At 43.6% G+C, this 14,305-nt stretch overlaps 1 protein-coding gene across 8 annotated transcripts; it reads left to right on the top strand.

Annotated features, from left to right (window-relative positions):
- Window positions 1-684: 684 nt before the first annotated feature.
- dzip1 (DAZ interacting zinc finger protein 1) lies at window positions 685-12,695 on the top strand. Of its 8 annotated transcripts, XM_056370955.1 has the most exons (20): window positions 688-1,210; window positions 2,144-2,947; window positions 3,555-3,729; window positions 3,940-4,539; window positions 5,939-6,023; window positions 6,251-6,366; window positions 6,924-7,082; window positions 7,180-7,317; window positions 7,397-7,459; window positions 7,557-7,685; window positions 8,568-8,616; window positions 8,717-8,761; window positions 8,949-9,008; window positions 9,426-9,595; window positions 9,727-9,931; window positions 10,274-10,448; window positions 10,543-10,910; window positions 11,592-11,710; window positions 11,844-12,003; window positions 12,109-12,695. In XM_056370955.1, the coding sequence occupies exons 3-20, from the start codon at window positions 3,703-3,705 to the stop codon at window positions 12,213-12,215; spliced, it is 2,775 nt and encodes a 924-aa protein (XP_056226930.1). In that variant the 5' UTR covers window positions 688-1,210; window positions 2,144-2,947; window positions 3,555-3,702; the 3' UTR covers window positions 12,216-12,695. The 8 variants fall into 8 exon arrangements, with proteins under 8 accessions (XP_056226932.1, XP_056226930.1, XP_056226934.1 ...); XM_056370957.1 differs by having other exon boundaries at window positions 685-2,947; window positions 10,558-10,910; XM_056370959.1 differs by having other exon boundaries at window positions 688-2,947; window positions 5,984-6,023.
- Window positions 12,696-14,305: the final 1,610 nt, after the last annotated feature.

Here is a 14,305-nt window from a genome sequence, read left to right as displayed (position 1 = left end):
TGGGGAATTGGGAAGTGGAGCCACTGCTACCTATAGTGGGAAAGATATACCACCTCACCCCCGCTGAGAACTTCGCGCAGGAAATGAACTCATAAATCAAGCAGTAAATTGAGTGTAGGGCTGTGCTTACTCATCTCAAGAGGTCCGCTCCTCTTCCTCCACACACCCCTGCTCCTTTTTACTGCATGACTAATGCAACGCCGCAACTGCGCTGTCCGCATGAGTGTCTTTTCCTCTGCTAAACTCTTCACAAGTGTGGATTTCATTTTCAAGTAAGCTTCATAACTTTGGCATGGAGGCTACAGAGAGCGTAGGAACATCTAAGAAAAGGGGACAACCGCATCAGCATCTTGTCCCGCCACTGAACTTCATCGCCTTATTGTGATGCGGCTGGTGAGAGCTGTCTGTCTTTTCCCGGACACAGCCTGTGAAGAGTCTCCCCTGCTCGCCTCCGGCTATCCCCACAGTCACAGGCCCTGTCCGGAGGAATTAAAATCTCTATTTATCAGAACTCGACTGAAGCTGTCTGGGGACTGGCTGGGGAAATGGCACACAGGCGGCCTCTTCCTGCCGTGGGACTCTGATGGAGAGTTCAACATGAAGGGATGTGTCCGTGCTGGGTGTTTCTTGACAGCATGTGAAAAAAGAAAAAAACACTCTCATCCTGGCTTCAAGCTTTGTTTCAATTTGTTTTAATCATTCAATCACTCTTTAAAAGAAACACCCAAAGAACATATTAAGACTGATCCTTGAATTCGAGCAGTGAACGTGCATGTATAAGTATGTGCATATGTGCGGAGCCTGCCTGCTGAGCTCTGCTCCTTATTAAAGCAGGAACTGTGTCGCCTCCTGCAGCCGCTCTCCATCACGGCAGCAGTAGGCAGCATCTCCTCTGACAGAGGGAAGACTCGCCATCACTCCTCCACAGTGAGGCCACGGGACCGGCAGAGCTGAGATCAGATCTGTACTGACCTCTGCTGGTGAAGTAATGCACATGTCAGGGCGACCGGCACAGTTATGGAAATCTACCGCACACACCACGACATGTGGCTGCAGCACAGATGTTAAGTTCAGCTGCTCCGTTCGTGTATCTTTTGTCAGCTGATTTTCTTGACTTTAGACTTGAGTCTTTCCAGATTCCTGCAAGAACAACTATAACTTCTAAACCTGGATCCATCTACCCTGCTGTTTTCTGCCCACTCCCAGAGCTGTAAGTCTTGATTCCAACTCCACTTTAATGCTTTTAAATATAATTTGAGTCCATTTGTCAGTGGAGGAGAATAACTAAATACATTTACTCCAATATTGTACTGAAGGACAATTACTTGTACTTTTTATTCCACTACGTGTATCTGACAGAAGTGGTTACTTTTCAGATTTTATATATTTTTTTTAAAAGCGTATCATGAACTTATGAAATACAGCCCAAGCTGTGTATAGTTGCAGCGGTTTCCAACCTTTTTGGCTTGTGATTGCTTATTAATAAAAGCGGGGTCTAGTTGGGGGGTGCTGTTAGCAGTGCCACCAAAGAGTGATTTCCTTCTGAACTTCTCAGATGCTTTCGCTTAAGTAACTGCTTGAGGCTCAAAGAGGAAAAATTCATCCAATATTTCACAAAAAATATAGATTTGAGGGGGAAAAAAAGAATATGGATATAAAACCCCTTATCTTATTTATCTTATGACTCTTTGGAGGGGCCTGATCCTACGTTGGGAACTAAACTAAACTACTAAACTGTATATAAAGTAAATTTGCATAATAACATACCACTTTTAAAAGCTGCGTGACAAGCAGGCAGCACAGCTGGTGCTTTTCTTAAGTATAGGATCTGAATACTGCCTTTTTTAAAGCAGTGTGTCATCACCACAGGGGTCAGGTGGGGGTTAATTTATTTATTTTAAATAACAAGACTGATTTTACAAATAGGAAAAAGTCACCTTCACCAGCAGGTTATTGAGTCTGATGCTCACTCGACCACAGGGTGGAGCCCATGTTGCAGCACATCGACTGTATTATGTCGAAAAGTTTTGGAGGTTTTGGAAATCCACTTGCATCCCTGAAGCTGCATTGATGGTTGTTTCAGTATTTCAAGCTGTTTATCATCTTCAAAAGTTTTAATCATGTTTTATTCTATTGCTTTCAGATGGAGCAGGGACCGCCCACAACCCCCGACTCCCTCATCCCTGTTTTCAGACTCCCCATTTTAAAGCTCAGCGGACTGCTGCTCCCTTCCCCCCTTCTCACTCCGAGCTGCGTCCATTCACCAGAATAACACCGGAAATTAAGAGATTGCCCTTTCAGAATAATAGAAGGCTGGCGTTGGTTCTCAAGCATATGAGCGGTTTATTAGCATTTGAGGCCACTCTTATTTCAAATATGACGAACTAATTCGATTGAACAGTAGATTAAAAAAAGCAGCTTAAAAGGGAGTGAAATAGATGAGGCATATATTATTTATAAAATGTCAAATGACAGATTTGAATGATGTAAGGATATGGAAAACCACTGCGACTGTATAGCAGCCTATTTTAAAACGTGTATGTCAGACGACAGTTACACAGCTATGAAATAAGCTGTGAAAAGGATATTTCTTTATAAATATCCATGTATTTACAGTCTGTATTTATATTCTACAACTTGTGTGGAAGTCTTAATTTTCAGCTGTAGATCTTAATGGTGCTAAAATGGCTCTTCCTTAAAAGAAATGTAGTTTATACTGTCACAGAGGCTGTTATTCCATTCAAACTAATTAGTCATGAATGTTTTACTTTGAAGGTATGAACCGGAAGTTTAGTGTTTTTTGTTGTTAGCTTAATGGCGGTTCGCTCTTTTTTTTTTTTTTCTTTGAGCAGGGATTCAGGAATGTGGAGACAAGCAGCTAAGTTACCCTCAAATCGCCCGGGGTGCCGTCGTCAGGAAACTATAAATTAATAACACAAACACCACGGTGAGTTGCTGTAATGGAGTAGTGTAGTGTAAAAGTAAACATTTAATTAATCACAATTGTTGGTGGTGTACAATAATGCTGTACGTTGTTTTTTTAAGTTTTGCCCAACACGTTGACTAAAAAAGAAAAATGTCCGTTAGCTAACGTAGCCGGGCGAAAGACGTGAGCCGTTATAAGCGCGTGAGCTGAGACTTCACGAATAGCTGCATGTTTTATGAAATGTTTTGTCCTTAAAAGTAGAGTTAAGTCCTAGATAGAGATCTGAAACATTTCTCAGACAAGTTCAAGCATGTGTGGCCATTGTTTGGGTTGAGTTCAAAGCAAGGGGATAATAAAAAAAGAAGCCTGCCCCAGCATGAAATGATTGTTTCGGAAACGTGATGCCAGCCGTTGAGCCGTTTGTCCTGTTAGCAAGGAAACCATTTTCTTCGTGTTCAATTTGCAGATACGTTAGATGTAGAGAGAGAGAGGGGGGGGGGGGTGTTTGTTCATAAAAGCTTTAAAATGCATCGCTGTCATTCCCATAAGACACGGCTCACCTTCCACACACTGTAGGGAAACATGGAGCTGATTGCTCTCGGTGTTTTCATAACATTTCTCTCCCCAGGGACGCTCGTCTGTGTCTCCATGGTAACGTGGCGGACGCCCAGCCTCGGCGTTGTCGCGTTGAGTTGCCTGCAAAGGGGGGCGGAACCGGAGAGAAACGACGGGTCTTCGATTTCCCCTTCTCCCCGTGAAGGCAGAATCAGTCGAAGATGGTAAGGAGAGCACGGCTGCATCAGGTCAGCATCTGCATTAAAGGTAGATTGAATCAGCAGTGGTGGAATCTGTGCTCTGCTGTTTTACCTCGCTGCAGCAAATGATGCCTTTTTTTTTTCTTTCACTCTCTCTTCCTGTGATTGTGTGTGGATGCTAGTGTGAATTGTTCACCTTTGCATTGTGTATCTCTTTTTAAATCAGGGTTTATAATCTCTCTTTTGTCTTTGATACAGCCATTTCACGCCGGAGTCTACTACCCCTACACAAGTGACACCCAAGGGACCCACTCATCAGCAGGGATCCCGTCCCTGTTGAATTCCCCGCTCAGCCAGCACTCTGTAAACGGCCACTCTGTACCCGCACCAGGCATGACTCCATCCAGCGGAGCCTCCACTGTTCTCCCCTTCAAGTTCCGCCCGCGCAGGGAAAGCGTGGACTGGCGGCGGATTAACGCCGTGGACATAGACCTTGTGTTGAGCCAGCTGGACGTGGACACCCTTCAGGAGCACATCGGCACAGTGACATTCTGCAGCTTGGATGGGGAACGATGCCAGCGGTGCCAGAGCCCCGTGGACCCGGCTCTGGTCAAGCTCTTACGGCTGGCCCAGCTCACAGTGGAGTGGCTGCTGCACTGCCAGGAATTCCTCACCCACAACCTGCAAGCGGCGGAGGAGAGGCTGGCGGCTGCCGGCAGTGAGCGCGAGCAGCTGCTGGATCAGCAGAACAAGCAGGAGGAGAAGGTGAAGACGCTGACCACAGAGCTCAAGCAGAGGAAGAAGGTTATTCGCACCCAACAGTCCTTGCTGGCGCCCCGACTCATCAGTAGCCAGAAGGTACTGCTGACATGCTAAACGCTCACTCTCTGGGGGGGTATTGGTCACCATTTGCATTTCACACATGTATGGCAAGCAGACAGCTAGCTCCATCACCCCCACCCCCTTCACTCCTCCTCCTCCGAGCCTCAGCTCTGTCATTGTTCCCAAGATCTATTCACAGCTCCCGCTTTGTGCATTTCAGACCAGTGTTTGGAGAGAAAAAAAGGGACATAGATGAAGGAGAAACGAGTACTATGTTCTACGAAACCTGCCATGGCTGAGTTGTCGTGGTATGGTTATAATAAGCTTTGTTTCCAGACTGGAAGAATAGGATTTAGAGCTGGAGAGCAGATGGTGTCATCTGGTTGCAATTAGTTTTCTTAATCCATTTACAAAAGGGTGACAAGAGCAGTAATCAACATGACTGTCTGACTCCCACTTTCATATAAACATGTACTTGTACAGCATTTTGTCCTTTGACTGTGTTGTTAAATATTGTATTTATTAGGTACTGTGACTTTATCTGATGTCTTTGTTGGGCAGCGTAGTTGTGTTGCCTTCAGGTTATTTATAGCACACATCAAAAATCTCCCTGTGTTCTTTGAGTGTACGGCTGCCGCTGACCTGGGCAAGCTGTTGCCAAGGCAACGGATATAGTGTGTCATGACAGCATGTGGTTGCTAGGTGTGCGCTACCAGCTCAGCTAACAGAGGTGGCTCAATAATTGATAGAGAGGCCATGTGTTTGTGTATCCCTCGCAGACTTTTGGCATTTGTTGTTTGTCACAGCAAATGTCCACAAGCACTAAAGAGAAACACACAGGCAGCGCTCTCTTTGAAGACTAATTTAATTTCCACAGTTATTCCAAACCAGTAACAGTGTAACTGCATCATAAAGACCTGCTCAGCAGAGCCTCACGTCTCAGTGTCATGTGGCTGCCTTTGAATCTTTGCTACCATCTGGTGCGACGAGATATCAGTGGCAGCAGGTTTAACGTTGAATGAAGTCATGAGCAGCAGACTTAAATGTAGCGTATGATGTGTGAGTACATGTGTGTGAGTGTGTGTGTGGAGCAGAGGCAGCATCTCCTCTCGTTGTTAAGTGTTAGTGAGCTGGAGTGTGGTGACGCCTGCAGCAGGGAGCAAATCAGCATCACTCACGCTATCCATCTGTTTGAAAACACATGCCCTGAACTCAGCGTCTTTATGTTGTGCTTCAAACCTCATTCACTCATTCACATCTCCCTATATAATAGACACTCAGTGATCTCCCTCATGCCTCAGTTCATCTAAACTATGCTTACATTCTCCTGTTTCTTCAGTACTGGGAGTCTATTTTGTAGAGATTTGCTCTCTTTCTCAAAAATGCACAACATGTTTTTATTAATATCTGTTTTTCGTGTGTTTGTTTCTTTTAGTGTCCACAATGTGATAAATCCTTCCTCAATTCCTCCTTTCTCCAGAATCACATGCAGCGCCGTCACCCTGATGAGTTTGAGATCCGTAAGTCAGACGCTCATAAAGGTTTGCTGAGCAGTTTAGGAGAAGGACAGAGAGAGAGAGAGAAAAAGATTGTGATAAAACGTAGAAAAGGTAGGAGTCAGATAGATTTCTAGCACTGGACGAAATGGCAAACAGGAAGATGACAATTTAGGAATAGAGCATGTATAGCAATAGAGCAGAATACATGCATTATCATTTTTTTTCCCCCTTGTTTTACTTCCTTCCAGAGTTGCGGTCAGACAGTGAAAAGAAATCTCAGATTGAAAGCCTCAAACTGGAGATCAGCAGCCTGAAGGAGCAGATCGTTCAACAGCAACAGACCTTGCAAGCCAAAACAGCTCAGGTAGGAAAACCAGAACACTGTCGCAGGAGCAAGCTCTGCTTCCTGCTGCACTGACAGCGAGTCACTTAAAAACGCTTTCTCCTGCAAATCTGTTTTCTTTGTTAACGTCAAAGCTTTTACACGATTTCTTATAAATCTAGATAACAATGGAAACACATGGTTCCAATTAATATGACCTTCTAACATCTAATAACAACCACTCATGAAGAGAGAGGAACATTATCTGGTGCTGAGGTGGCGTAAACTTATGAGATGAAAAATAAATTGGCCTATTTGACAGAGCAGCTCTTCAACAGCAGAGCTTTCATCTCGCATTAAAAGAAGCAGCCACTGTTTATTGTTTGCATTACACAGGCCGCATGATGACTCGCTTTTTAGATTCAATTTTTATACTTCAAATTGATTTTCCTGCCTTTTATGCATGTAACCATAGCGATTGGGATTGATATGGTCCATCCCATCGTGTGTGAAGTTGAGTCTGAGTGAGCCCATTTAAGTTTCTGCTTCTATGCCAGTGAGTTGTGACTAATGACGCTCGTCTCTGTGTGTAATCCCAGGAAAAAGAGCAGCAGTCCATGCACAAAGACCTGCTCAGAGAACTGCACCGCTTTAAGGCCGAGGAGATGGCTCGCATGGAGAGGAAGATAGAAGACAGCAGGGACGGCATGCGCAGAGAGATGGAGTTTCTGTACACCCGAAACATTCATGCTCTCAATGTAGGAAAAGGATACTTGGATAATCCCTTCAGTAGCTTCATGTTGTCTTCAGGATATCTCTTATTAACACTAGTTTCACATGTATTTTCATTCATAGGAAGCAAATCAGAATCAGACCTCCAAGCATGAAAAATCCCCCAGCCCTGTTCAGTCACAGCCTGAAAGAGACCTGGACATCTACAAAGAGATGCAGATACAAGCCATCCAGAAGCTGGAACACCAGATGAAGAAACAGGTCAGTGTAGGAGGAAGATCATATTTTACAACCTACAAATGATTTCATCCCCTAAAATGCCCCAAATATTCTTTTCTAGGATAAAAAGTGGGAATCCAGGCTTTACGAAATTAAGGCTCAACATGAGACTGAGAAGAATCAGGTATGGTGAAGTCCTAATTATATCATTTAAGCACCTATATGTGAACCATTTAACAAGCTTTTGGTAGAACATATATTCTCCTCTTATTGTTTTCCAGCTGCTGAACGAGCTGAGCAGAATGCAGTCGTCCGTGTCCGAGCACCAGGAGCTGAGCCAGAGGCTGCAGCAGGAGCTGGGGAGGCGGCTGCATGAGAAGGAGCAAACCATCAAGGCTCAGAGGGAGCAGGTTAATACTCGCTCACCACTCACACAGTCCTCACCGCCCACTGCGATTATGTCGCCAGAGGAAGTGAGGCGGAGGGTCGGCCCTTGTTCAGGATATCCTGTATTTGCTTCACGGGCTCAGATTGAGCTGGACTGAGATATGATGGGACTGTACATCTAACAGGAGCCGCAGTGCAGCTGTTTTCCTGGAATATCTCCATGTTTTTAGATAAGTGGCTGAAAGCTGAAACAGTCTACGGGGGGGGCGGCGTCACACAGGTCAGAAGCCCCCACCCCAAAACAGCCACTGACATATAAGCAAACATTAGATATGCTGTACCTCCGGTGTACATAGCAATGGAGATAATGGAAATGTCCATACAGGCTGAAATTATCTGTACACTGTCATAGTCTGGGGATGTCCAATGAGTAGGAGTTATGAGGTAATTCAATTTACACTCAGAGGGATCGTGTAAATACCAGAGTGCTTTTAATTTGGAGGAGCAAATGTTGGGTTAGCATTAGCATTGACTTAATACAGCTCTGATCAGGGCTGCGTATCAGACGTAGACACACTGACACGTTTGAGTGTGTAAAGAGGCAGAGCTTAAAAATAAAACCAACTAATCATTTGTACTATGAAGTGTATTGTAATTTTTTTTTGCTGAAATGGATTTTAACAGATTGATATAGAAAAAAGTATCATCAAGAATCAGGTCAAAGTTAAGGTTTTAGTATCAGTACCAATATGGAAAACAGACTGTTAATATCAATAAAAAATGGATGGGGTTTAGCTTCATGAGAATCTTAAGACTTATAAATCTGGGCTTATATATTCAGGAAATAAATTATTTTTCATGTTTGATCACGAGGTATAATAAGTGTTAATTTTTTCAATTTACAGATAAGGAATATTTCCTCAAATCCGCCCATCAGAGTAGTGGAAGTACCAGGTATGGATTCGTTTCCCTCCTTTTTTCATCATAAAAATGTATCACTGAAGGAAACTGCATGTGTGATCCTGATGTGTTCATCCTGTTCTCTGTGTTTCAGTCAGTGCAGCAGCTCCAGAGCCTAAACCAAAGAGAGTCGTACTTGGTAAGTTTTGTAGAAACCAATGAAAACACTGTCACTGTCACTGAGAGGCTGAGCATGGGCTTTTACCTGCATGAAGGATTTACATTATGCTGTTTCAGGGAGCAGTACTGTTACCACATTCCCGCTCTGTTAACGCCTGTTTTGTCTGACTTCCAATGACCTTTGACCTCGTGTGCTGTCCAATTAGAGGAGCCAGTCTTTGCTCTTAACCTGGATCCCATACAGGAGCTGTCAGAAGAGGAGAAAGGTAAAACGGACAATTAAAGCAAGGTCGACTGCATGCTACCTGCATGGATGCATCAGTCTGCTCTGGGCAGCTCTTTGTGTTTCGAGACTGAGATCATCTTACTCCACACTGACATGAAAGGCATTCGAGATCATCTTATCACAAGGAAGCTTTGTGGAAAAAGCCAGCTCATGTCAGTTATACAATCATTACGTCCATCTGTCGCCTTGTTTGTGGCAGGTAAACGTGCAGACGTTTTTCCTCTCATGCCTTTCCCCATGGCGGTCACGTCCATCTCCCCGACTGAACCTGTGGCATGGAGCTTGCTGTGAAAACTGCCGAATGCATGCTCATTTTTATCTTTTGTACATATGACTCCACCGCCTGTGACTGGAGCATGACTCTCAACACGAGACTGAGGGAGATTTCTTTTTGCAGACTCGAGCATCTCCGAGAGAAGACCAGTGGAGAAGAAGCCTGAGCCTGCAGCGGAGAAGCAGAGGGTGACCACCAGCGCTCTGAAAAGGAACCCCAACATCAAGAAAGAGATGCGACCAGAGCTGGAGCTGGCTGTTATTAAGAAGCTGGAGAACCTGGGGATCAAGTCTGTACGTTCTTACACACTTTATACAACATACGATCTATAAGAAACATTCTCTCTACTTAGATATATGTCATCCCTTTCTCTGCCTCTGTACAACCCTAGAAACTAGATTTTATTCCCTCTGCTTCTTCTCAGGATCAGAGTGGTCTGAAGAACAAGGAGCTCACTTCCATCATGGCCAGGGTGCACTCGAAGCGGGAGAGCATAGCGAAGGGGATGCCGGACTACTGGCGCCATCGAGAGGACATCGCCGGAACTGTGGAGCAGAAGCTGGGCGGTCAGAGGAGAGGCAGCGACCCTGCTGCTGAGTCACAGGCCAGATCCAGACACTCAGTTCAAGGTGCTTCCCAGGACTGAGTCATCAAAACGCCTCTTGGCACATGACATCATCTGTTTATATTGTCATTCAGCCCATAGACCAAAAAGAAGCAAGCTGCACTACACTGTGAATTAAGTTCATTTCAGCTAAATCACCGTTGCTCACTCTCGCATTCATGGCTTATTATGATTGAGTTTACTTTAGTTTTGCCTAATTTGTAGTAATTGGTTTTCAGTGTGTGTACATCCAATACTACCAGTCTAATCTGTGGAAGCGTGTTTGCCGCCGTCTAAGCAGATTTAAGCTCTGACACACTCTGCGACTGATCAGCTAATTGCATTATCTGTTTTTGTGTGTGTGTAGTTCTGCAGATCCGGCCTCGGTCCAGTAGCCTTCCCTCCAGAGCCACCCAGGTGACGTCCAGACCTGCAGTCAAACAGTCCAAGACCCCCCAGCCAGCCCCGAGGAACAAGAGCACCACCCAACCCAAGACATCTACACCCAACACCAAATCCGCTGTGAGGACCTTCACAACCAGGTAAAGACAAGAACTTTGTGTTAAATTAAATTGTTTTGTAGTAGAACGCTTAATGTTTCAGATAAGCTAAAAGCTCATTTCTGTGATTCTTGAGGACTCCTCCTTTCAGTTCAGATGAGGAATCTAAAGAAGAGGACACAGACATGGAGGAGGAACAGCCCCCGAAACACCAGAGGGGCAAATCACCACAGCCCAGACTAAACCAGGCGACCCCAGTCCAAATCAGAGCCAGCAAAGCCAGTCCGGTCCAGGCCAGGCAGGCCGCCGTCAGGCAGTCGTTCTCCTCCAACCCCCAGCAGTCCTGGGGGTCAGTGGGTGTTGTGACCAAGACAGCAGTATCAAAGATGGAGAGCGACGAGGACGAGTGGTCCGAGGTCAGCGAGCTAGAGGAGATTGACCCCAAGCAGCTCCAGGGTTACAGAGACCAGAACGGCAACGTGGATAAGAGAAACTTTGGTAAAGGTAAGTTTTCAAAATGGCCAACTCACACCAAACATTGAAATATGTTCATCCTTATTACTAAATACTGAAAATTGATGTTAGTAGATGTTAGATTTTCATTTGTTCTTCAGTCTTGACTGAGTCCAGGTTTTTTTTGTTGGTGTTTTGTGTTTTTTATGGAGACTCAAAACAACAAAAATGGCAGATCAGTTCATACTGAAGTGGTATAGTGAGTCAGAAAGTATGTCAGCATGTGGGGTGTTGTGTAGCGTAGTGGTCTAAGCAGGCGCCCCATGTGTAGAGGCTGCAGTCGGCCACGGTTCGAATCCCACATCGGACGGCCTTTCACTGCATGTCATTCCCCCTCTCTCTGCCTCCCCGTTTCCTGTCACTCTCCACTATACTGTCCATTAAAGGCATAAAAAGCCCAAAAAATATACTTAAAAAAAAAAAAAGTATGTCATTCGATTTTTAGGTTCTGCCGCCTTTTATAACACAATTTGAGGAATGTTTTTTTTTTTTGTTTTGTCCTTATTGTGTTTTATATTTTTGTTTGTTAACATGGTGTTTAGTCTATGAAAATTACCATATGAAATCTGAGAAAATCATCACAACAACAAGTTTTTATTATATTATGTAGAAATGGAAACGGAACTAATCAAACCACATTAATATATTTTATGAATTGCCTGTTTTTTGTAGAGAACAAAATCAACGTCCTGGCCAGAAAAATGGAGCAGTTTGCAGACAGAGCAGTGAAGAAACCAGCAGGGGGCGTCAGCATCTTACCAGAGCGTAAAGATGAGGTGCAGGATCTGACGGTGAGATGATGGGACCTCAGTGCAGAGCTCTGGTTCACTGACATTATTATGTTGTAAAACGAGCAGTGTTAGCCTCGAGCAGGTTTTACTGAACGTTAAAATCAGTGAATATTGTTTCTCTTCATGGTGACAGTGCACAGATCTAGAGGAGAGCAGTGAGTGGATGGTCTCCTCCTTAGAGGACAGACAGGAAATGTCTAAACCAGCTCACGGCTCTGGATCGCTGAGGAAGAGTCTGGACTCACCCAGCACCAGCGTGTGGGGAACCTCCACAGGAAAGGCTCCCAAATCAGGTCAGTGCCCTTTGTGATGTCTGTGAGGAAAATATGTTGGGAGTATAATGATGGTGACTGTATTGTAGACTTGTCCTACGTGTAAAGCAGCTGTCCCGTTCCCAGCAGGTCTGACTGAAGCCGGGACGGGAAGCACCCTGAAGAGCAGCCTCTGCTCCCTCAGTGACATCAGTGACTCTGAAGACATTAGCAATAAATACAATAAACACTAGAGCTGATCAGGTGATGTAGCACTTTGCCAAGCACAGAAAAATAAAGACCTCAATCAACTCCTCTGACATCCACAGTCCTTGCCAAATAGCCATATTTTATACTTTTACATGGAAGCTATAATACAAACATGAGCAATACTTAACAAAGGGAGTGAGTCTGTTCAGGATTCAGATTTCTCATCTAATAAATATGTTAGGGATAAACGGGATTACAAGTTGATTGACTTTGTGAGTCTCATCGTACGCCTTGTGCCAATCCTCTGCTTGCCTTACACCTTTTCAGTGTTCATCTTTTAATAGATTCAGTTTCGTATATTCTATTAAATGTAACCAACACTCCAAATGAAGTACTGTATGTGGTTGGTGTAAAATTTTGTATATCAAATTTTATAATGCCTTCATGTGCTAAATGGAGCGATGAGATGTGATTTTGTATAGAAAATATTTATACAAGTAATAAAAAGATTTCTTTGTGAAACACATATGTGCAAATTGATGCATTAAACACAGAGGTGGACAGTAACTAAATACATTTACTCACATTACTGTATCGAATACTTTTTTTTGTGTATTTTGTATTTTTTAAGTACAATTTAAAATCGGTATTTTGTATTTTACTTGAGTACGTTTTGACTCAAGTATTGTACTTAGTTACTTTATAAATCCTATCCGTTACTGAGTAAAAATAACAATTCAAGCTATAGGGGGAAAATACGCGCCAGAACCATAGACAGTAAACCAATGGCCAGAACCAACAGTGACAAACAATGATGTGATTAGCACTGGCGCGTGAACATAGTTGGCGCGCGCGGACAAGCTAGTGTAGCCCTTGCTAAAACGACTGATTTATTTTGATGATAAATATTCATAATTCATAAAAGTTCATTATGTATTGAAGTGGTAAAAAATCATAAATATGGTTAAAATGCAGAGCAAGTTAAAAATGCAAAATAAGTGATCTGTTCAGTATAAGTTATGCCATTTCATAGTGTTTGTGAGATATGTATTATTACTTGTTTTGTGAGTTGTCAATCATTCATTTCTTTGACAGTATTGGCAGGTGTATAGCTCCAGTAACTCTGGCCAATCGTAAAACAGTATGTAGGTGAGGGGGCGGGACTTAGCGAAAAGTTTGTTTGAGGTGAGCAGAGCGAGTTACCTTGACCGAGTCCGTGCTGGAGTGATTTGGTGGACCAGAGTTTTTTATTTTTGTGGGGAAACGACCAGTTTACCTGACGTGAAGAACTTTGTGACTATCCGCGAGGTAACTATGAGCATAAGAGTGTTTTTGAAAACTGTGATTAAGTTCTACAGTATAAAACGGACCGTTAACGCTAACCGCGATTAGCCGTTAGCTTTAGCCTGTGCGGTTAGCTAGCTCTCTGCTCTGTATAAACATGCTCGGTTAGCTTGAGCTAAGGCTAAATCGGCACGAAGCAGCCTGTGGACTTGAAATTTAATTTAGGAGGAGAAGACGGATGTTTTGACGGCATTAAAGAGGGAAGCAAAGCTCCTGTGAACTAGGTAGGATCTGCATCCTTCTTGCTGTGTGTGTGTGTGAGCTGTGGATCGAGTCGGCCCTCACACCCCACACAAAGTAACTTTTACTTAAAGTACATTTCAAATGAACTACTTTTTACTTTTACTTGAGTACATTTTCAGATGAGTACTTTTTACTTCTACTTGAGCAATATTTCATCAAAGTATTGGTACTTTTACTTGAGTACAATATTTTTGTATTTTTTCCACCTCTGATTAAACATGACAATCCAGTCATCAAAGTTCAAGGAAGCCCAACACTCAAGTGCCACAAAAACAGTTTTTGTTTCCATCGATAATTTCCAACTTCATCACAACTGTACCGGAGTTAAGTTTTTATATAACTTTTATATAATACGTTTTTATATAACCGTTTAAATTTTAAGGGTCAACGTTGGGGGGCGTGGCCTCTGAGTGACAGGTGGGTGTGGAGTCACTGATTATGACCTCTGGCCGTGTTTGTGACGTTTGGAAGCTTTTTCATGCAACTAACGGACACATACTATGGTTTGTTTTGTTGGTTAATAAACTAACCGAACACCAGGATATCT

The sequence above is a fragment of the Seriola aureovittata genome, chromosome 24 (genome assembly GCF_021018895.1).
Source record: "Seriola aureovittata isolate HTS-2021-v1 ecotype China chromosome 24, ASM2101889v1, whole genome shotgun sequence".
NCBI lineage: Eukaryota > Metazoa > Chordata > Actinopteri > Carangiformes > Carangidae > Seriola > Seriola aureovittata.
The sequence above is the reverse complement of the archived record's forward strand: the minus strand, read 5'-3'. Positions and strand labels throughout refer to the sequence as shown.